We start from the raw sequence: 23779 nt of genomic DNA, 5'->3' as shown, positions 1-23779 counted from the left end.
ATGCACTCACTTAGGGTCTTTTTTTAAATGGACAGCAAAGAGGCCACCTACTTAAACCCTGTCACTGTTCCAGTATGGTGCACATGAAACAGCTGTGAGACTTTGCTGCAGATAAAAAAAAAAAAAAAAAAAAAAAAAAAAAAAACACCACACGGCAGAAGTATTACCTCTTAATTTCTGCCATCTGCCGCTTTCCTGCTCCCTACAAAGCGATCCACCACAGATTGCTTTCAGAGGGCAGTAGAGACTACTGCCTATGGGAAAGAGTACTACAGGTTAGCATTCTACCTCCCCAAGCTGCCTCCATATTTTTGGATTTTCTGAACCGATTTCATTTAAAAAAAATTTGAGTCTCCAAAATATTTAGTATCAGCCACAATGAAGTAGGATAAACCTCACACTAGAACAGAATTGAACTAGGTAAGAAAAACAAGTACCAGTTTTTTTGATAACAGTTTATTGTTCTGCCTGCTTTAACATTTAGAAAAAGAATCCCAGGATTTTTCCTCCCGTGTGTTTTCGCCTTGCCTCCTCGTGGTCCATGATGCCAGCGGAAGTTGTGAGTACAATATATCTATAAAAACCACAAAAAAACTGTCAGAAATTCACATTGAAATTTTGAATTTCCTAAAAAACAAAAATGTAAGACATTAAAGATGTAAAGTTAAAGTGCTTTCTCATGATTTATGGTCACCTGAAAATTACTTGTAAACAAATGGCAACCTACAGAACTGCACCATTGCAGATACAAAACCATTTGAGTGTCAAGGCCAACGCCCAGAATTGTCATGCCACAGACAAATATTTGTCTGCCCATAGTTCCTTGCCTAGAACAAATTTATAAGGGAAGACTGCTGTAACAGCTGAAGGCACACCCCCTTGGACAGCTTTTGCACTAGTACCTTCAAGGAGGATGACTAGTGGCTCTAATCACACCATGCAATACTTGACTAATCTGTTGGAAATGGGGGAAGGAAGACATCCAAACAAAAAATGTTCAGTTTAAAAAAAAAAAAATAGGACTAATCTAATCTTCTGCAGTGAAAATTCTTTAGGACAGGGGTTGCCATGGCTGATGAATTTTTAGGAGGTGCAGACTCTGGTGCTGCCATCTCCTGTCCCAGCTTCATTATCTAATGCATCACTGACCTTAAACAAGCATTCATCCAGAGAAACCAAACAACCATCCTACATAACCACCTTCAAATATAAATTAGCAAAAAGTAGTTCTTGCTCTGACAGGCCATTTATTACTAAGAATGTAGAACTTGCCCATAAAGCTACAGGGGTACACCTGCAGGAAATACTGGGGGGAAATGGAAAGCAGATTTTATCCATTTTTTTGCACTATACTTACTACAGCGCATCCCATGAATATAAAAATCTGGCTGCAGCATGTGAAACCATTACCCCCCCAATCCCATTGAGTTTTCTACTTGACAGAGCAGGACTGGTCACGCAATTGACAGTTCACATTACTAGGCTCTGCCTCCCCCCCCCCCCCCGCCAAAAAAAAAAAAAAATATATAACCTGTTTTTGTAGTGTCCCACCAGATTCAAAATCTGAAGGAGGTGGAGTACAACTAGGAAAGCAAAATGTGCTCTATAAAATGCTTTTCCCCCATAATGCTGTTTTTTAAATGAGTCCCCAAGTCTGATGGTTGCTTTTCGAACCAGGACATGTACATTAGATATGAGAACCCAGGGAACAGTGAAAAGTGGCGAATAAGCCTTGGGAATTGAAACCTCAAACTATTACAGCTCATCAATACAGCTATGGTGGTTAAACTTACCCAAATTGACGTGAAGGCAGGAGATTGTTCTGCCACTTTTCCAGATCCTTTAGCTGCACATCAAATCTGGGGCTGATGACGCCACACTGCAAGAACACAATTACACTACATCACATTTTGGTCACACCACTACAAATGCAATGATGCATCAACTATATAAAATTTCAAATGATAAAACACTGAATTGGCATACCCCTTGACAAACTGAACTATTCCACGCAGTCAAGGAGCATCAGACATGCAACCATAAACACTATAAACCTTCAAGAACGAACTATGGCAGAGACACTGGTCATCTGTCAATAAAACTATATTCCACCACAAGAAACGCCAGTCTTGCTTGCCAACCGCTTTGTTTCCCTTCACAAATATTCTGTGTTTCAGACTTAGCAGCATTTAGTGGGAGGAGTTTAGAAGCAGAACAAAAAAAAAAAAAAAGAACACTGCCAGTGTGTCAAGAAGCGGAGCTAGGGCAGAAAAAACGCTTGTGTAGAAACATGCATTAAGCGCTTGAGCATTAATTCATTTCAAAATTGCCAGAATTAATTCCTCTACCTGCATCAAGCATTTGGGTGTTCATTTCATTGGGCAAACTCGTTACACACTTTTACAAGTGCCAGGCGCTTGCTAGATCAATGTATAGATATGGAGAAGGGCCATAATAGGTGGAGTTTAGTACAGCAGGCTGGGCTGAGTAGTTGAGATTTTAGTGCAGAAGAGGCACTATCTTGTGTCAGCCCCAAACAGACCAGATTTCAGACAGAACAGGAATTTTTTTGTACCTCCAGGGTTTTAAAACATGGGAAAATGTACCTGTATATTGCAGAGAAGTACTGTTTTTTAGCCTATCATACGTTTTTGAAGTGCCATCTAATAAGAAGCCATATTCAGAGACAAATTACAGATGCAAAAACATAACACTAACACTTGCATAACTCCTGTTCTGCTTGGCTGGGGCCATCACAAGGTTAAATTTATTATTTTTGTTTAAAAATAAACTTTACAAACATGTCATACTTACCTACTCTATGCAGTTGGTTTTGCACAGCGCAGTCGAGATCCTCCTTCTCGGGTCCCTCTTTGGCACTCCTGGCCCCTCTGTCCTGTTGAGGGGCCCACAGCAAGCAGCTTGCTATGGCAGCAACCGAGCCAAGCTGCAGCTCCTTGTATCTATTCAGACACAGAGTTACGATTCGGCCCCGCCCCCTCTCATTGACTGAGTGACAGCCAGCCGCGGCACTCAGACATTGCTGGATGGAGAGGGTGCTCAGGATATCAGGGGGGGGGGGGGGGCTGCTGCTCACAGAAGACTTTTGATCTTACAGCAGTGTCCCAGTTGTAAAAAAAAAAAAATTACAAGTCAGCAGCTACAAATACTGTAGCTGCTGACTTGACACTTAACTGTCCAGGGAGCCCCTGTCAGCACGCCAGACGATTTTCAGATCGGCTGTCCGGTGCTGCCGCCACCATTCATTCTATGAGAAATCGGCAATGAAGCCTTTCGTCTTCACAGCCGCTTCTACGAAGCTCGCTGCGCATTCTAATTGGCTCGGCGCCTGGATCAGATTTGCATGTTTTAGGAGGATTTGACCATTCCCCTTTACAAAACTGCTTCAGCTCAGACACATTTGTAGGATGTCTGGTGTGAACAGTACCATGTTAAATCGCAGCATTTCTTTGGGGTTAAGGTTGGGGCTCTGACTGGACCACTCCAAAAATGCTAGTTTTTTTTCCTGAAGTCAGTCTGGTAAATTTACATTGCTGCTTAGGGTCATTGTCCTGCTGTATCACCCAACTTTTGCTAAGCTTCAGCTGGCGGAGTGCCACACTGACATTCTGTAGGATATTTTGGTAAACTTAGGAATTCATTTTTTCCTGGATGGCGGCAAATGCTCCAGGTCAAGAGGCAGCAAAGAAAGCCCAAATTATAATGTTCCCTCCACCATTGGGATGAGGTTTTGAAGTTAGTAAGTTATGACTTTTGCACCATACATAGGGCTGAGTATTTCATCTTGAACAATTCAACTTTGGTTTCATCAGTCCACAAAACATTTTGCCAGTAGCACTGTGCTTTGCGAAGGTGCTCTTTGGCAAATTTCAGGCACCTCTTTTTTTTTTTTTGTGGAGAGCAACAGCTTCCTTCGTGGTATTCTGCCATGGACACCCTGCTTGTTCAAACACTTCTATATGGTAGACTCGAACAGGGATGTTTGCCAGTTCAAGTGAGGTCTTAAAGTCTTTAACTGTTACTTTTGTTTTTTTTTACCTCCTTAAGCATTCCGAGTCGTCTTGAGTCACCTTGGCTGGGAGCCCCCTTCTAAGAAAAGTTGTCAGTCCTAAACAGTCTCCATTTATTGACAATTTTTCAACTGATGGATGCCTAAATACTTTGAGATTGCTTTGTATCCCTTTCCAGGCTTATGCCGATACTACTTTTGATTGTACATCTTCAGAGAGCTCCATTTTGCCAGGCATGGTTCATATCTGCTGGTGTTTCTTATGCACAGCAATCATAAAATTTCTGAGTGTCATTCAAAGTAGCTTTAAACCACACCTCCAAATTCCTTAATTGAACTCCAGGTATGCAAACTACTGATTTCAATTAGCTGTCATTGAGGTAATTAGTCTATGGGTTCACTTTTTCCTCCAGCACTGAATGTTTAATAGGCATGTTCAATAAAGACAAGAAATTGGATATGTTGCGTTAACTTAAAAAGAGGAGCTCCAGCCTGTAAAAAAAACACTACAAATACTAGTGGGGCTGCTTGGAAAGGTCTTTGATCGGAAAGGCATTAATAATTTTATCCACATGGAGAGGGTATACAGGTTGCCTTCGTCCCTATTACTTATAGTGCAAGAAAAAAACCCTCTGAGTTGGGGCTTAATGGCAAACACAATTTGATTTTAAACCAAAGATCTATATAAAAAAATCCTTATCTTTTTATTGAAAACAGAATTACATTGAAAGTCTTAAAAGACATCAAGATAATATATCATCACATGAATTCGTCGATCTGTGTACATGTAGAAAACAATGGTTTTGCACTGCATGCTGAGCTGCTTAAGTGGTACATTGTTCCAACGCGTTTCGAGATAAACATATACATTTTCATCAGGGACTTGCAATGCCACTTCTGAAAAGCACAACAATCAATAAGCTACAAACTTTTCAAAATGATATAAAAAGATCATAAAAATGACACCAAAAAAAAAAAAAAAAAAACCACACAAAAATCCACAAAAGAAATTACTTACACAAAATATTACAGTATGACTAAAAATAGAAAATATATTTAGCAATGTGCACCGAGTGTCCCAGTACCATCCCAGTCATACCTGTAGCCCCCAGGCTGGACAGAACCATCCACCACTGCCTATTGATGCAATATCTAAAACTTATGGAAGGGGAGCCTCCTCAAAATGTATCTCTGCATTAAAAAAAAAAAGATGATAGAGATAGATCTCAGGTCTAATTCTGCACATATCAAAAAAATACACACACGTATACATACACGTGTGTGTATTTTTTTGATATGTGCAGAATTAGACCTGAGATCTATCTATCATCTCTTTTTTTTTTTAATGCAGAGATACATTTTGAGGAGGCTCCCCTTCCATAAGTTTTAGATATTGCATCAATAGGCGGTGGTGGATGGTTCTGTCCAGCCTGGGGGCTACAGGTATGACTGGGATGGTACTGGGACACATTGCTAAATACATTTTCTGTTATCTTTAGTTTTCTATTTGTAGTCATACAATAATATTTTGTATAAGTAATTTCTTTTGTGGGTTTTTGTTTTTTTTTTGTGTCATTTATGATCTTTTATACAATTTTGAAAAGTTTGTAGCTTATTGTTCTTTTCAGAAGTGGTATTGCAAGTCCCTGATGAAGATGTATATATGTTTATCTCGAAACGCGTTTAAACAATGTACCACTTAAGCAGTTCAGCATGCAGTGCAAAACCATTGTTTTCTATATGTACTCAGATCAATGAATTCACGTGATATGATATTATCTTGATGTCTTTTAAGACTTTCAATGCAATTCTGTTTTCAATAAAAAGATAAGGATTTTATTCTATAGATCTTTGGTTTAAAATCAAGTTGTATTTGTTGCCATAAAGTCCCAACTCAGGGTTTTTCTGGCACTAGATCGGAAAGGTTACCTGTCAAAACCTGGGACCCCCGCAAAGTGCCAAATGCGGCGGTGGAGGGTGGGAACAAGTTAGGGTGGAGATCCGCTTTAGGTAGATTCTGTGTAGTGTTGTGTCTTAGATGAGGATCAGATCAATTTTATGGAAAATTAGGGCAGAAAACCAGCTAAATCCATGGGGGTTCCCATTTTTTTGGCACTATATGCAGGCACCTCTAAAGACCTGCACTTCTGGTAGACGTTAACGCCCTCCCTCGGTGAGAACCCTTTCCTGCCTGTATGACATCCTCAGATTGAATTGGTTATACTGGTATGCCTGTACAAAGCCAGCGATTCCTTTACCAGAAGAAATGAGTGGCTGAGAAAAAAAAAAAAAAAAAACCTGATCACTTCTGCGGGTGGAGGGGGTGTTCCTACCCCTACTGCTGCCTTTCCTGGGCTCTGCCATCCAATCCCGAAGACCAACAGCTATGTGACCAGCAGCTGACTTTGTTCCTCCCTCTGAGGCAAGAAACTAGGCTCCGTTTACCTGGCTGTTCGTGGCCAGGAAAGCAGTCAGATTGACCCATGTCTGATCGGCTGCATTGGAGCCAAGAGGAGAGATATGGGAACTAACAGACCCCCAGATCTCTCCATAAAGGACCTTCTACTGCTTTCACAAAAAAAATAAAAAATTTACATGTTAACGCAAACGCATACGCAAGTCCCACACGCATATGTAAACAGGGATCGCACCACATGAGGTATCACTGCAAAAGTTGGCGCAAGAGCAATAATTTTAGCTACGGACTTCGAGTACAACTCTAAACTGGGAGCCTGTAAAGGCTTTTAAAGTGTTAAAAATGGAGACTTAGGCAGGCCATAGACGATTCGATTTGCGTACGATTTATCGTTCGATAAACGAAAGCGGCACTCGTGCACATCATCGAGTGTACCATCAATGTGAGCCGAAAATCGTACGACAAAACACTGTTTTGTGCCTTTTAACCACATCTCTACCGGACACACTCCCTACTGTGTTTTGTTAGGCGAAATCATACAACTCCCCCACTAATGATACGAAATTCGGCCGATTTTCGCAAAAAAAACCCAACATGTTGGATATGTGAATTTTTGCTGTCGTACGAAAATCGAACGTTTTACATACCACACTAACGATACGAAAATCGTTCGATAACACTGCCATTTACGATTTTCGAACGAAATTCGAATCGTCTATGGCCTGCTTTAGGCATTGTGCCATGGGTGTACACAATTTTAAAATGTGACATGTTCGGTATTTACTCTGCAAAGTCATATATTTACAAAAAAATAGGTATTATACAGCGTTTGTGTGCAATAAAATTCATTACCATGTTTTTCCCAAAAAAAGTGCGGTTAAAAAAAAAAAAAAACCACTCGACAAAAAAAAAAAAAAAATTGCAATTTATTCTCGAGTCTCTGCTAAAAAAAAAAAAATACTGATCTTTACATGTAGGAGAGAAATGTCAGAACTGGGCTGGATAGGAACCGGTTAAATACACCAATGAAGGAAAAAAAAGCATCCAGGAGACACTGAAATTTGATGCGAGATCATACAAAGTATGAACATGCACCAACTGAAGGAGCGCCAAAGCAAATGACAGAGTTCAAGTTATTGGTGTACGCCAACAGCCAATGCATTTCAGGGATCAGAAAAACTACCCTTCCAGTTAAAATAGGAACCTCAAATGGACTCAAAAATCGCTTCCCTTCCCCACATAGGAAAGCCCCATTTTGAGCCCATTCAAGGATTACATTTTAACCCTGAAGCCCTGATAAAGGATGGATTTTTTCTGACCCCGAAACAGGTAGTTCGATAAAGAACTTGTATATGAATTTGAAACTTTACACGCTATCGCGGCCAGTCAGACTTTTTTTTTTTATGTAAACACATAAATATCCTCAGTGCCAGGAAAGGATGACTGATCCAGAGTGGTATAGACAAGATGCTAAAGCTATACTGAGCAACTGAAAAAAGAAACAGTCCAATACCCCCTATCCTTCACTTCCAAGCACAGCAAGAACTAACAAGTTGTGTTTCCACCATTAAAAGCAAGATACCAGATAATCTTGTGACTTACAAGCTGCACAACCAGACAGATGAAACGCATTGCCTAATAACCAATTCATCTTCCTGGTTCAACTGTTTCTTAGGTCATCTCACTGTACACTCACTGATCAATTAAATCAGCATTCCAACCTCTGCCCAGCAGGTATGAGATGAACTGGGAAGCAGGGAGGGAGGTTTCTATCAGAGGTTCATATATCAAGAAATCTTATGGTCAAAATCCAAATCTTAACACAAAAAAAAAAAAAAAAAAACACCTGTTCTTAGGGCCCTTTCACACGGGCATTCCGCATGTCCGTATATCATCCTATTTTTTTGCGGATGATATATGGACATAATGTGTCAATGGCATTGCGGATGTCAGCGGATGACCATCCGATTTTCGTCCTTTCAGTTCTGTTCCGTTTTTTTTTGGAACGGAACAGAACCCTATTTCTTTTCCGTTTAAAAAACGGAACAGATGCAAAATCGGATGTCAGCGGTGTCATCCGCAATGCCCATAGACATACATTATGTCCGTATATCATCTGCAAATGGATGGAATGATATGCGGACATATGGCGCGGATGACACAAGTAGACCGCTCCGTGAAAAAAAAAAAAAGCGCCGGAGCGGATCACAATGCGGTCCGCTCCATGTGAAAGAGCCCTTACAAACAACTGAAGCTTGTCCAGACTAATAAATGAATAAAAACACACCGCCACACACAGCTGTGTGATTAGGGTTACCCAAAAGGACAATCCCCTAGAGTTCAGAAGCTCAGACACAACTGATAACATCTCAAATATACGCACTGACTGAACTTAGAGAAGTATAGACAAAAGTTTGTTTAGCTGTAATTCTCCTGTGGGTCACAGGAGTGCAGTTCGTCCCGCACTCCTTTGAGCAGTTTTCAGCAGACCAAAGCCCGCTGTCAGCTGATGTCACAGACCTGGCCCAGCCTGGGGAAAGATTGCCCACTCAGATGCCCGGAACAACCCCTGGCTCAGTCTCTCAGGGATCAGTGGGGACCCTGAGCGAGAAGCCCCCGTCCCCTCCACAGCCCATCGCTCCAATATGCGCAGAGCAGAGAGCCGGTGATAGCTGAGCAATCAGTGGCATTTGGTTGCTCCATTCTCACCTTTAGAGCCAGCAAGGGGAATGATGCTTCATTCACCTAGGAAAGTTTAATTTATAAATAAAAAATAACCAACTAAAAACTTCTCTTTTAAGAGAATAGGTTAATATGTATGAAGAGACATCCTAAGTAGTCAGCCCACACCTTTACTTTCCCGATTTGACAGCACAGTACTGCCCAGAGCCCCCCTGAAGAGAGAGAGAGAGAGAGAGAGAGAGAGAGAAAGAAAAATAAAGATTGCGCTGTGGGGCTTTGGGGACCATCCTAAAACCTGTTCTGTACTTGCTGACATCTTAGGCACATTTAATTCAGTGTTTTAGTTGATTCACCTATTGCAACCGCTTCATAAAAAAAAAAAAAAAAAAAAAAAAAAAACAGACTGACATTTTGATCTTTTTAGCCTTGGATTTATGCCGGGGTCTTCTGTAACTTACCTTATTAAGTCTCCCTGTGAGATTGACAACAATTTTTCCGGCCCTGTGATCATCAATTATTTCAAATTCACCAATGTAGCCTGCAACAAAATAAAACATCAAGAATAAAAAAGTGAGCAATTTCTTTTATATCTACTATTTAAAGCAAACCAGCACCAAATGCATATCAATTCTGGGGCAAGAATCAGACAACCAATTTGATCTTAATTTGCAGAGACACTGTCACCTATACCTATTCAGTGAAAAGTAACTGTGTGCGAAGGTGCCCTGACCACCTTTACCCATTCTTAGCAGCACTAAAATCCTCAGCTTCAGCCACTAGGGGGTGCAGTGAAGTCACTCTTGGTCAAGCAACAGTGCTTGGGCCTAGGAATTGGCTACTAGACCTAAGCACTCACTTAGGGAAAGGTCACACACTTGCCTTCTACCTGGAAGCACTGGATATCTGACAGCTGAGACAAACAAAAAAGCATTGGTAAGCAATAGATTAGTGAATGGTAACTAATCTATTGGTCCACACCCTGAATGGTAACGTAACAGTGTCTTTAAGCACATCAGTTAAGGTAAAACTTTTACATTCAACACATGAAGAATTCTTACCATGCTTCATCATCACTGTAAGGAATCGCACAATCACTTTGGAGCACGGCCTGATGAGAACCTGGCGCTTACCACGTTTCTCTGCATTGTTGATGCTTTTAAGAGCATCGGCAAGCACGTTCATGCGCACCATGGTGCCTGTAAGAAAACAAGACAAGAAAACCCATTGACAAGAGGCTGTAGGACAAACACTACCTGCTTACTGCAAACTATTCTAATTTTTTTTTTTTTTTTATGAAAAAAATGAACCAATTCCCTCATCCACACATTCAATGTGGATGGTGGAATCTCTCCCGCTGTGCTATTGTATTCTGCAGGCAGGGAACCTTACCTCGCCAAATGGAATACAACGGTCAGTGTTGCTGGCTATAGCCGGCAGCACTGATTGTTCGGGAAAAACCAGACAGGCTGGTTGTACACAAGGTAGAATCGACAGTCTTGTGTACAACCAGCTAAATCCTACATGGATCAAAATTCATCCTTTCCCTGCTGAATTTCAATTCATATATGGTCGGCTTAACGTCTCTTTCAAATTATTGGCTTGCCTGCATTAAGGTGGCACAATAAAAAAAAAAAAAATCAGTTTGTGACGGTCAGTTCAGCCTAAATTACTTCTAATGATGCTTATCCTAGGTGTAGATGAATGCTGCATAAGGAAAAAAAGGAAGGTAAATGACAAGATCCATTCAATCTACGAGAGCCAGCGTGGACAGCAGTATCCATCATGAATAGAAATTAAAGAGGAGTTCCAGCCTCAAAATAAAAATAAAATAAAGTCAGCAGCTGCAAATACTGTAGCTGCTAACTTTTAACACAATGACATTTACCTGTCCAGGGATCCCGCAATGTCGTTACCCCAAGCCAATCCGTCCATTGGCTTCTGGTGCAGGCATTGCAAGTGAAACCGGCAGTGAAGCCTTCAGACTTTACAGCCAGTTTTCTAGTGTGCATGTGTGAGTTGCGCTGCACTTTCAGAATGGTCGGGTCATCTTCCAGGACACACAAAGGTCCCAGAAAGTTGGACATGACGCAGATCACCATACGGCGATCTTACCAGGAAGTGGGTACCTGTCAAAACCAGGCACCCACTCCTCTCCCCCCCCCCCCCCCCCAAAGAAAAATGCCAAATGTGGCAGGGGAAAGGGGAGGGGGGTGCGAGCCAGCGGAACTTTCAATTTGAGTGGAGCTCTGCTTTAAGATTTTTTCCTTACACAGCAGCCATCTGTAAAAAAATAAATCCTTGAGTTCCACTCTTCTGCATGTTGGTTTTACAGCACATAGCAGGGCGTCAAGACATTCGCGGCTTGTTAAATATGATGTTCCCTGAGCAGGACTAACCGCAAACTAGCAACTGGGGAAAAAAAAAAAAAAAGCAAGTCTCCATTCAAAAAGCTAATTGACCAGTACAAGGATAATTTTCAACAAAGTGACAAATCAATGAACATTTGTTACATAATGAAAATAAAACTCTTATTAGGCCTCATTCACACTGGCAGTGAGTAAAGGCATTTCTAAATACAGCCAGTCATTCATATGGTTTACCTGTACTCAGACATTAGAATTCTGCACATGGGTGGTGTGACGGGTGTGTGGTACCGAGTGCCTAGGAAACCCAGGTGCAGTATCCAGTTGCACTGCCAGCAATGCCAGACTGAAATATGTGGTGGCTGGACACTGTAGGGAGTAGGACTCAGTCAGGCATGCACATCCAGAAGAGCAGATTTCCTGTGCTCAGGCATACATCCTTAAGACCCCATTCACATCTAGTGTAGCAGGAACACACATTTTCACATGATGGCCACAGAGCAGGCTGTTCATTTAAATAGGCTGCTCAACGCCCACCAAAGAAGCTCCTGCATCTTTGACAGATGCACAAAGCTCTACACCTGAAAAGTAGAAGTCCACCTGAACACTAAAATCCCAGTATCTACAGACCTCCACGATCTAACACTAACCTATCTAGCCCTGCAGAGAAGAAATCAGTATACATACCTTTTTTTAAGCCAATTCGACCCAATCCGACACTGAGCTGTCAGTTGCAGCTTCTCTGTGTAGGCCGGTGCAGAGGAAACATCCGACAGCAGAAACCCCATGGGTGACATCACTTCCCATTCATTTCACAGCCATTGTCAGCTGTGTCCACTTCAAAGCTTCCGCCGCTGGAGACCGGAACAGCTTCAAAAAGGGCATGCAAACCAATTTCTACTTCACAGGGCTAGATAGGTTAGTGTTAGATCGTAGAGATCTATAGATGCATGGATTTGTTTTAGAGTGGACTTACACTTTAAGAATGAATTGCACCACAAACGATTCAGATTTTTCACCCATGCCCAGAACATGAAGGTGTGAAAGGCGAGTACCGCTCAGTACAGTCCAGCCTCCACCTATTCCAGCCTGGTTTTGACAAGCTGCCGGCAGCAGGGCTGGACGCTACACCTGTTCCACCGATTTGATGCATCGCTCTGCCAGTGCTCACGTAGCCTAAGGTCCCTTTCACATTTGTGTGACTTTAAAGCCGCACGATTTTGCGAGTTTGACTGGGCTTGAATGTCTTTGGATCTCAAAAAGCATCAAAATCGTGCCAAAGTAGTGCAGGGACTACTTTGAAGTCGGTGTGACTTCAGTCGCACAGATACAAATGGTACTCATTGTAAATAATGGAGAACGACTTGTCATGTGATTTTGTAGTTCCAAAATCGCATGACAAGTCGCACAAGTGTGAAAGGGGCCTAAAGCCAGAAGATCCAAACAAAGTGATGTGGAGGCATGAAAGTCATTTATACTTCTTACCACCACTCCTGCGTTTAGAAAAGCTAAAGCTGCTGGTAAGAATGAGAACATCCCGATGTAAGCCTGGGTTCACACCAGTGATGCCAAGCCATGCGTTTTTGTAGCACATTTACACACTTTGATGAATGTTCATGTACTTCTTGTAAGAATGGCTTTTACACAGGATACTCTGCAATTAAGAGTGGCGGCAGAAACACTATGCTTCGCCTTTATAAAAAAACGCACTGCACTAATTGAGCACCATAGAGAACATGATTTCCATGCCAAAGTGATGGCAGACGCAGGAGTAAACACACTGGTGTGAACAGGGGATTATCCTTTGTGGAAGGAGCCTGAAGACCTCCATGGTCATACACTATAAGGAGGGATGAGAGGGCGGTGTACACTGCTCTGTGTAATGGACACACTGACTACAACTGTGCTGAGCCCAGGACAGAGAGGTCTCCTCAGAGTGCAGAGGCCGGACATCCATGTGCTTCCACACAAGGCAGCCTAGCTGTGGAACTACAAGTCCCAGGCTCCTTCCACACAAGGCAGCCTAGCTGTGGAACTACAAGTCCCAGGCTCCTTCCACACAAGGCAGCCTAGCTGTGGAACTACAAGTCCCAGGCTCCTTCCACACACGGCAGCCTAGCTGTGGAACTACAAGTCCCAGGCTCCTTCCACACACGGCAGCCTAGCTGTGGAACTACAAGTCCCAGGCTCCTTCCACACACGGCAGCCTAGCTGTGGAACTACAAGTCCCAGGCTCCTTCCACACACGGCAGCCTAGCTGTGGAACTACAAGTCCCAGGCTCCTTCCACACACGGCAGGCTAGCTGTGGAACTACAAGTCCCAGGCTCCTTCCACACACGGCAGGCTAGCTGTGGAACTACAAGTCCCAGGCTCCTTCCACACACGGCAGGCTAGCTGTGGAACTACAAGTCCCAGGCTCCTTCCACACACGGCAGGCTAGCTGTGGAACTACAAGTCCCAGGCTCCTTCCACACAGGGCAGGCTAGCTGTGGAACTACAAGTCCCAGGCTCCTTCCACACAGGGCAGGCTAGCTGTGGAACTACAAGCCCCAGGCTCCTTTCACACAGGGCAGGCTAGCTGTGGAACTACAAGCCCCAGGCTCCTTCCACACAAGGCAGGCTAGCTGTGGAACTACAAGTCCCAGGCTCCTTCCACTCAGGGCAGCCTAGCTGTGGAACTACAAGTCCCAGGTTCCTTCCACACAGGGCAGGCTGGCTGTGGAACTACAAGTCCCAGACTCCTTCCACACATAGGAAGCCCCCACGTCCTCCTACGCACGAGCCAGACACAGGCAGAGGATCCCCGATCAGCGTACACACAGGATCCGGGGACTCCGGCCAGGCTGACCACCAGGAAAGTCCTGTCACGGACACACAGCGCTGCCCGGCTCAGCACCAAGGCGGGAGGCAAGGAGCCGACCCCGGGCTTCACAGCCCATTCTCACACCGTCCGAACGCCGCATTGTCCCCATACCGAGCTCTGCCGGGAGCGCCGAGTCTCTGCTTCACGGCACCCTGAGCGATGAGGCGGTAAGCGCTGGGATGCCGGCGATAATTTACAGATTAAAGTCAGGCCCGGGATTCTCACTTACTCACCGGGTCTGCAGTATGGCGGAAAGAGGGAGGAGGAAGAACCCGCAGGGCCATATGGGAAATTTTTTTAGCTCTCGCGAGACTCGATCACAGATTTCATTGAACGCTTCACATCAGGCGTTAGTAATGTATTGCAGAGTTCGTCAATAGCACTTCTTCCAAAGTATTTCTATTGATTACGACAGCCTTGCCGTGATACTGGCGGATACTGGCAGAGTTGTCAGCTGTAAAGTTTTTCTGTGCTGTGGGCAGTATTTGCCGGTGTTCCGTGTGATTAAAGTACAACTAAAGGCAAGCGTATTTTTTTTTGTAGTGTTGGATAGAGTGGAGATGAATTAGAACACCTGTCAGCTTTTATTGCTGTCTGTGTCCCCATTAAGGAGAGTCACCCTCTCTATTTGTTCTGTTTACCATTATCTTTGAAAGTGAAAGTAAAAGAAAATCCCAAATTTTGGGTAGTCCCCAGAAAAGTAATAGAGGGGAAATCTTCCAATGGGGACACGAGTTCTGGAGACCCAAGGAATTCTATTGATTTGTAGGGATTTCCTCTCACTTCCTGTTTGGGTATGGGACAGGAAGTGAAGGGAAATCTTTTCAATAGGACACAGATGGCAAAAAAATATCTGGCAGGTAATAAACCTCCTTTACTATCTCCAAAATTAATAAAACGTTTTGCCTAGAGTTCTACTTTAAAGTATAGCAGAAAAGGAGGATTAGAACACCTGTCAGGCTTTTATTGCTATCTGTGCCCCTATTGCCGACCGCCCGCCGCAGATTTACTGCTACAAGGTGTGAACCGACGTAACTGTACGTCGGTCGTGCGCAGGGCTAGGGGGAGCGTGCACATCCCTGCGATGTTCTGATTCAGTTTATAACCGATCAGTCATCAGGTCCAGGCCAATGATTTATGGCCTGGACCCGGTGATCGGTTCTGACCAATTTCAGAACGTCCTGTGTAATGTAAACACAGGCATAGGAAATTATGCAATTTTCTCTCCTGGAGCCCTTTTCGGTTCCAGCATGATGAGAAGAGAGAACATCTACTGTGAGTACACAAGTACTACACTGACACCAGTACATATAGGCACACATTTAACCCCCTGATCACCCCCCAGTTAACCCTTTCACTCCCTGTCACAGTGTCACTATTTACAGTATACAGATAATTTACTGATCACTGTATTAGTGTCACTTTTACGACAGTTAATGGTAGTCCCCCATAGGTCAGAATCAGGCTCAGTATTCAAACCAGTAGAGAGTAGCGGCACCCCGACAGATAGCTCTGATGATGGAGTAGTGGTCCCTGCTAATGTCAGGCATATCCAACCCTGTTCTTCTGTTGCTAAGGTGCAACAACCACAGGGTTCTCGTATGCAGCAGCGTGTCGGTACTAGTGCCGCTCAACCTTCTGGTGAACTGGAAAGCACCAGCGGCCTAGTACATCCTGTTCATAGTCAAACCAGCACTGCAGTAAAACTTGGTGACGTGGCGAGTCCCATAAGTGCAGTTCAAGCTGGTGTAGTGGCTAGCACAAGTAGTGTCCTGCAGCCACCAATAATTCGAAGGCAGGCCATAGAGCCCATAGTGTCCTTCCTGATGCACTTGCAAATCCTGTTTGGGAGCCCACCACTTCTGCAGCGCCCATACTTTACCCATTCACTGGCCAACCCTGAATTTAGGAGGAAACAGCCGATTTTACTCCGCTTGGTTTTTATGAGCTGTTTTTCATGGAAGATCTGTACAGATCTATTGTGGACCAAAGCAATTTATATGTCAATCAATTCATCGCCACAAATCCAAGTTTGACCCATGCCAGAGAATTTGCATGGAAACGTATCACTGTTTCCGAATTGAAAACCTTTCTGGGCCTATCCCTCCTCATTGGCATTACTTAAAAGAGTGAGTTGCGGTCATATTGGTCCACTGACCCAATTCATCATATGCCCGTGTTCTCTGCTCCCATGGCCAGGGCTAGTTACGAACAAATCTCGCAGTTCATGAACTTCAGTGACAATGAACTTTGTCGTCCTCGGGGTGACCTGGATATGACCGGCTCCCAGGGGAGGTCTGGGGCAGGGGGGCAATTGCCCCCTGGGCCGCTCTGATGTCCTGTAAAAAGGCTGCACTGCTTCTGCCACAGACATGTCTAAAGGATTCCTGGTGAAGAGAAGTAAAAAGTCTCTGCCACTGACCTACTGAGTGTGGGATGAAGACAAGGACAGAGCGCAGGCCTCCCCCCCCTGGCCAGCCCCAACTGAGCTGTCCCAGCCCCCCCCCAACCACCCCCTGTTGGCCAGGACGGGAACCCGGATTCAGCCATTGAGTAGAGAGTACCTTTAGGATGGCTTCAGCTTGGAATGGGGGTCAGGAGGAGGCCAGGAAGAGGGAGAGTGGGAGGGGGGCCGAGTCACTGCACCATGGGCCTCTGGTTTGTACTTGCCCCCTGGGCCAAAAGTTGCCAGTCTACCCCTGCCCGCTCCACAAATATTGACCCCTCATAAATCACTTCAACCAGAAGTTTGCAGTTTTGTATATGCCCTAAGAAGCAGTCTGCGTTGATGAGTCCCTGATTACATTTTTTGGCCACCTTGCTTTCAAGCAATTTCTCCCCAGCAAGTGTGCCAGATATCGGGTCAGGATGTATAAGCTCTGTGAATGGGCAATAGGCTATATATGTAGTTTCTGGATTTACGAGGGAAAAGATAGTAATGTGTAGCCCCCCAACTGCCCAGACTACATAGGGAGCAGTGGCAAGATTGTTTGGGACATGTCACCCTTATTCTGAAAGGGGTACCATTTCTACATGGCCAATTATTGTACAAGTGTGCCACTTTTTAGTCACCTTTTTGATTTTGGAATTGGCGCATGTGCAACCTTATTTGCGGGGCTTCCCCCAACGACTTGTAGATTCCTGACATAGACAGGGGGAGATAGCCTGATTGAAGTGTAATAAATTGCTTGCAGTGAAGTGGAAGGCACATGGAATGTTTTCGTTCTGTCCTCCTTTCACGCAGATACGGCATTCCAAATTGCAACAGAGACTGGTGTTGGTGTTGTCTGTGTCCACAAATACAATCTTAAAATGGGAGGGGTGGACTTTAACGACCAGATGATGGCCCTGTACTTAATTGCCTGTAAGGCCAGACGCTGGTACTAAAAAGTGTCTGTATACTTATTCCAATTGGCTCTGCTGAACACTTATGTGCTATACAAAGCATCAGGAAGAACTGAATCCTTCCTAAAATTCCTGGAAGAGATCATTACAGCCCTTCTGTATGCAGAAGGTGCTGTGACCCAAATTCACAATCCAGATGCAGTGAACTGGCTGCATGAGAAGCATTTTACGGATGTCCTCCCTGGTACCCCTACCCAAAGAGCACCCCAAAGAAGATGTCGTCTTTGTAGAAAACGTGGATATAGGCATGACACCCGCTATTTTTGTCCCTCCTGTCCTGGCAAACCTAGTCTCTGCATCGGGGGACTGTTTCCGTTGCTACCACACACTAGTAAAATATTAGTATAGGCAGTGTTGGGGTAGTTACTCAAAAAATGTAACTAGTTACTAGTTACTAGTTACTTCTGTAAAAAGTAATGAAATTACTTTACTAGTTACTGCATTTGAAAAGTAACTTCACTACTTATTACTTTACTTTACTTTTGAAAAAAATATGAACAAATTCCAATGCGCATATTTATTTGTAGTGCACAAAAAAAAAATACAATATTTATTGTTTTATTTATATATATATAACACCAGAGCGTGCCCCCTTTCAATGCCAGAGTGACCACAGCGTGCCCCCTTTCAATGCCACAGTGACCACAGCGTGCCCCCTTTCAATGCCACAGTGACCACAGCGTGCCCCCTTTCAATGCCAGAGTGACCCCAGTGTGCCCTCTTTCAATGCCAGAGTGACCACAGCGTGCCCCCTTTCAATGCCAGAATGCCAGAGTGACCACAGCGTGCCCCCAGATTGACCACAGTGTGCCCCAGAGTGACCCCAGTGTGCACCCTTTCAATGCCAGAATGACCAGTGTGCCCCCAGATTGACCACAGCATGCCCCAGATTGACCACAGTGTGCCCCAGAGTGACCACAGCGTGCCCCCTTTCAATGCCAGTGACCAGTGTGCCCCCAGATTGACCACAGTGTGCCCCCAGAGTGACCACAGCGTGCCCCCAGATTGACCACAGTGTGCACCCATTCAATGCCAGAGTGACCAGTGTGCCCCCATATTGACCACAGCGTGCCCCCTTTCAATGCCAGAATGCCAGAGTGACCACAGTGTGCCCCCAGATTGACCACAGTGTGCCCCAGAGTGACCACAGTGTGCACCCTTTCAATGCCAGAATGACCAGTGTGCCCCCAGATTGACCACTGCATGCCCCAGAGTGACCACAGTGTGCACCCTTTCAATGCCAGTGACCAGTGTGCCCCCAGATTGACAACAGTGTGCCCCCAGATTGACCACAGTGTGCCCCCAGAGTGACCACAGCGTGCCCCCAGATTGACCACAGTGTGCACCCATTCAATGCCAGAGTGACCAGCGTGCCCCCATATTGACCACAGTGTGCACCCTTTCAATGCCAGAGTGACCAGTGTGCCCCCAGATTGACCACAGCGTGTCCCCAGATTGACCACAGCGTGCCCCCAGATTGACCACAGTGTGCACCCTTTCAATGCCAGAGTGACCACAGCTTGCCCCCTTTCAATGCCAGTGACCAGTGTGCCCCCAGATTGACAACAGTGTGCCCCCAGATTGACCACAGTGTGCCCCCAGAGTGACCACAGCGTGCCCCCAGATTGACCACAGTGTGCACCCATTCAATGCCAGAGTGACCAGCGTGCCCCCATATTGACCACAGTGTGCACCCTTTCAATGCCAGAGTGACCAGTGTGCCCCCAGATTGACCACAGCGTGCCCCCTTTCAATGCTAGAATGCCAGAGTGACCACAGTGTGCCCCCAGATTGACCACAGTGTGCCCCAGAGTGACCACAGTGTGCACCCTTTCAATGCCAGAATGACCAGTGTGCCCCCAGATTGACCACTGCATGCCCCAGATTGACCACAGCATGCCCCCAGAGTGACCACAGCGTGCCCCCTTTCAATGCCAGTGACCAGTGTGCCCCCAGATTGACCACAGTGTGCCCCCAGATTGACCACAGTGTGCCCCCAGAGTGACCACAGCGTGCCCCCAGATTGACCACAGTGTGCACCCATTCAATGCCAGAGTGACCAGCGTGCCCCCATATTGACCACAGTGTGCACCCTTTCAATGCCAGAGTGACCAGTGTGCCCCCAGATTGACCACAGCGTGTCCCCAGATTGACCACAGCGTGCCCCCAGATTGACCACAGTGTGCACCCTTTCAATGCCAGAGTGACCACAGCTTGCCCCCTTTCAATGCCAGTGACCAGTGTGCCCCCAGATTGACAACAGTGTGCCCCCAGATTGACCACAGTGTGCCCCCAGAGTGACCACAGCGTGCCCCCAGATTGACCACAGTGTGCACCCATTCAATGCCAGAGTGACCAGCGTGCCCCCATATTGACCACAGTGTGCACCCTTTCAATGCCAGAGTGACCAGTGTGCCCCCAGATTGACCACAGCGTGTCCCCAGATTGACCACAGCGTGCCCCCAGATTGACCACAGTGTGCACCCTTTCAATGCCAGAGTGACCAGTGTGCCCCCATATTGACCACAGCATGCCCCAGATTGACCACAGCGTGCCCCCAGAGTGACCACAGTGTGCACCCTTTCAATGCCAGAGTGACCACAGCGTGCCCCCTTTCAATGCCAGTGACCAGTGTGCCCCCAGATTGACCACAGTGTGCCCCCAGAGTGACCACAGCGTGCCCCCAGAGAGACCACAGCGTGCCCCCAGAGTGACCACAGCGTGCCCCCAGATTGACCACAGTGTGCACCCATTCAATGCCAGAGTGACCAGCGTGCCCCCAGAGTGACCACAGTGTGCCCCCAGAGTGACCACAGCGTGCCCCCAGATTGACCACAGTGTGCACCCATTCAATGCCAGAGTGACCAGTGTGCCCCCATATTGACCACAGTGTGCACCCTTTCAATGCCAGAGTGACCAGTGTGCCCCCATATTGACCACAGTGTGCACCCTTTCAATGCCAGAGTGACCAGTGTGCCCCCAGATTGACCACAGCGTGCCCCAGATTAACCACAGTGTGCACCCTTTCAATGCCAGATTGACCAGTACACTTACCTGCAGTGGCAGGCATCTTCTCCTCGGTCCTCCCGCCTCCTCCGAGTTCTCCGCAGCCCCCGCTCTCCTCGGTCCTCCCGCTCCTTCAAATCCTCGGCCACACAGGATCCCCCGCTCTCCTCGGTCCTCCCGCCTTCTCCGAGTCCTCGGCCACACAGGATCCCCCGCTCTCCTCGGTCCTCCCGCCTTCTCCGAGTCCTCGGCCACACAGGATCCCCCGCTCTCCTCGGTCCTCCCGCCTTCTCCGAGTCCTCGGCCACACAGGATCCCCCGCTCTCCTCGGTCCTCCCGCCTTCTGGTCCTCCGCAGAATCACTCCGCTGACGAGGAGGGCAGAGCCGCAGAGCATAGGCTAGGCAGGTAGTGGGCGGCCCGACCGGCGCCCAGCCGGAACTTCACGCGGCGCTTCTTCATGTATACCTACGCGTCCGAAAATGGAGAAAAAGTCCGCCTCCTAGGAAACTTATTTAAGGTAAAGCCCCTGGGAATAAAGCTGCCCTGATGATTGTATGATCGCACGGCTTGAGTAACGCAGGAAAGGGCGTTACTCAAGCCGTGTAAAGTAATTTAGTTACCAATTTTACCAATGTAACTCGTTACATTACTACGTTACCAAAAAAAGTAACGTAGTTACTGTAATCCGTTACATTGTAACTCGTTACCCCCAACACTGAGTATAGGGTACAGCACGGCACAGTCTAGGGCACACTTTCACACAGGGTCTCGAAAGATGTTAGATGGCTTTTGCATTTTGAAAGACCGTAGCCTGAAACAGTTTTTTTACAGTTACAAAAAAAGTGTAAAAAAAAAAAAATTTGAAAAAGTTTGAAAAATTAAATAATAAAAAAGCCAAAAATAGTTGTAGTTTTATTGAGTTCATTTTCTGTTCTTACTCTACTTTTCTACTCTTTTTACTTTTACTGTACTTTATAACATACTGTTATACTGTAATGTTTTATTGTTACTGTTTTTCATTGTTAATTATAGTTTTATTTGCAGATACCACCATTCTACTGTTTTACTGCACTGTATACTATTATATTGCAATGTTTTATTGTTACTGTGTTATATTATTAACCATTGTTTGCTTTGTAGTTACGCCCATCAGCTGCAGCACTGATTTGTTTATTCTGACAGCAACAGCGTTTGCTCTCAGCATATACGTAAATCAATGATTGCAGCGCTGTAGGAGGTTATTTCACCGCCACAGTTAAAAAAAAAGAGCATATATGGCGAAGCATAGGACAGATCTCCCCCAAATTGATGTTCTTGTTTTCCCATAAATTGAGCTTTCTTTTGGTGGTATTTGATCACCTCTGCATTTTGTTTTGTTTTTTTGCGTCATAAACAAAAAAGAGTGACAATCTTGAAAAAAATATATATATTTTTTTTTACTTACTGCTAGTAAACATACAATAAAATAATATGAAAAAAATCAAATTTATTTATCAATTTAGGCCAATATGTATTCTGCTACATATTTTTGGTAAAATAAATCCCAATTAACCCATATTGCTTGGTTTGCACAAAAGTTATCGCGCCTACAAAGTATGAAATATATTTATGGCATTTTTATTTATTTATTTTTTACTAGTACTGGCGGTGATCAGCGATTTTTAGCTGGACTGCGACATTGCGACGGACCAATTAGACGCACAACTGACACTTTTATGGGGACCAGTCACACTATTATAGTGCTCAGTGCTAAAAATATGCATGTCACTGTACTAATGACACTGGCAGGGAAGAGGTTAACATCAGGGGCGATCAAAGTGTTAAATTTGGGGGTGCTTACTAACTGTATGAAGGGATGGTCTGACTGGGGAAATACATTGCAGGAATACAGGATGAATGCCTTCCCTACTGACAGAACAGCAGTCTGCCTTGTTTACATAGGCAGATTGCCATTCTGGCTCTCTGCCTAACGATCGGCGGCTCCACAGATACGTTTCCGTTGTGTCTAATCACAGTGGGAGTGGGTCACCGGTGGCGTGCATGCGCGCCACAGACCCCAAAGTGCAGGATCATGTACTAGGTACGTGATCCTGCGCAGCAGAGCTGCGTTGCCACCGTATATGTACAGTATACGTTCGTCAACTGGTTAAAGTAGAACTAAAGTTCCACTAAAAGAAAAAACAGCAGGAATTTAGGTCTCTTCTGCAATAAAATACCTCTACCTGCCTGCTGTTTTTTTTATAGTGGAACTTTAGTTCTGCTTTAACCGCTTGCTGTCTTCTCTGACGCTTTAAACTGAGCTGAGCTTGAGCATCGCGCCAGGATAACTAGATGTCATTCTGCACCAGCCAATGAATAGGCCTGAAGACCGACATTCAGAAGATGTTAGTGCCAGCAAGTAGCCATTGGACAAGTGAGTATCGAAACTTATAGTTTAAATTTAACTCTTAATGGCACCCTCACACAATGAAAAACACAGTGCGGTTTCCCAAAGCACTATGCAGTTTCTGATCGGACGCACTTTAAAAAAGGTTCAGGGACCTTTTTCCTGGAGGAAACACAAGTACAGCAGCCTATTCAATTAAATTAGGCTGCTGTGTCCATGCAAACATGGTAAGCAGAGCCACAAAGCTATGAAACTAGGATCTCTGCTTGCCATATTTACATTATCACTGAAAGTGAATATAAAAGATAATTCCACATTTTGGGTTGTCCCCAGAACAGTAATAGAAGGGAAATCTTCTAATGGAGACACTAGTTGTGGTAATCCTGGGGACAACCAGCCGTTTCCCTCATATTGGAGGGATTTTTTCTCACTTCCTATTTTGGATATGGGAGAAGAAGTGATGGGCAATCTCTCCAATGGGACATAGATGGCAAAAAATACACCTGACAGGAGTTATAACCCTCCCTTCCACTATACAAAATGAAAAAGGTTTTGCCTTTAGTTCTACTTTAGGTAACGCAGCTCTTTCAGTGGTTTAAATACAATAATGGTGTTTTAAAGGCAT

At 45.1% G+C, this 23779-nt stretch overlaps 1 protein-coding gene across 3 annotated transcripts; it reads right to left on the bottom strand.

The window, feature by feature from the left end:
• Positions 1 to 444: 444 nt before the first annotated feature.
• On the bottom strand, positions 445 to 14674 carry RPS15A (ribosomal protein S15a). Of its 3 annotated transcripts, none has more exons than XM_082259965.1 (5): positions 14589 to 14674; positions 10187 to 10324; positions 9587 to 9666; positions 1794 to 1879; positions 445 to 574 (listed from the first exon to the last, which is right to left on the bottom strand). In XM_082259965.1, exons 2-5 carry the CDS (start codon positions 10317 to 10319, stop codon positions 481 to 483), a joined length of 393 nt encoding a protein of 130 aa, XP_082116091.1. In that variant the 5' UTR covers positions 10320 to 10324; positions 14589 to 14674; the 3' UTR covers positions 445 to 480. The 3 variants fall into 3 exon arrangements, with proteins under 3 accessions (XP_082116091.1, XP_082116090.1, XP_082116092.1); XM_082259964.1 differs by having other exon boundaries at positions 14467 to 14605; XM_082259966.1 differs by having other exon boundaries at positions 10259 to 10324; positions 14467 to 14605.
• Positions 14675 to 23779: the final 9105 nt, after the last annotated feature.

This window comes from Pelophylax lessonae, assembly GCF_965119305.1.
Source record: "Pelophylax lessonae genome assembly, chromosome: 6".
NCBI lineage: Eukaryota > Metazoa > Chordata > Amphibia > Anura > Ranidae > Pelophylax > Pelophylax lessonae.
Note: the sequence above shows the minus strand (reverse complement) of the source record. Positions and strands in the feature narration are given on the sequence as shown.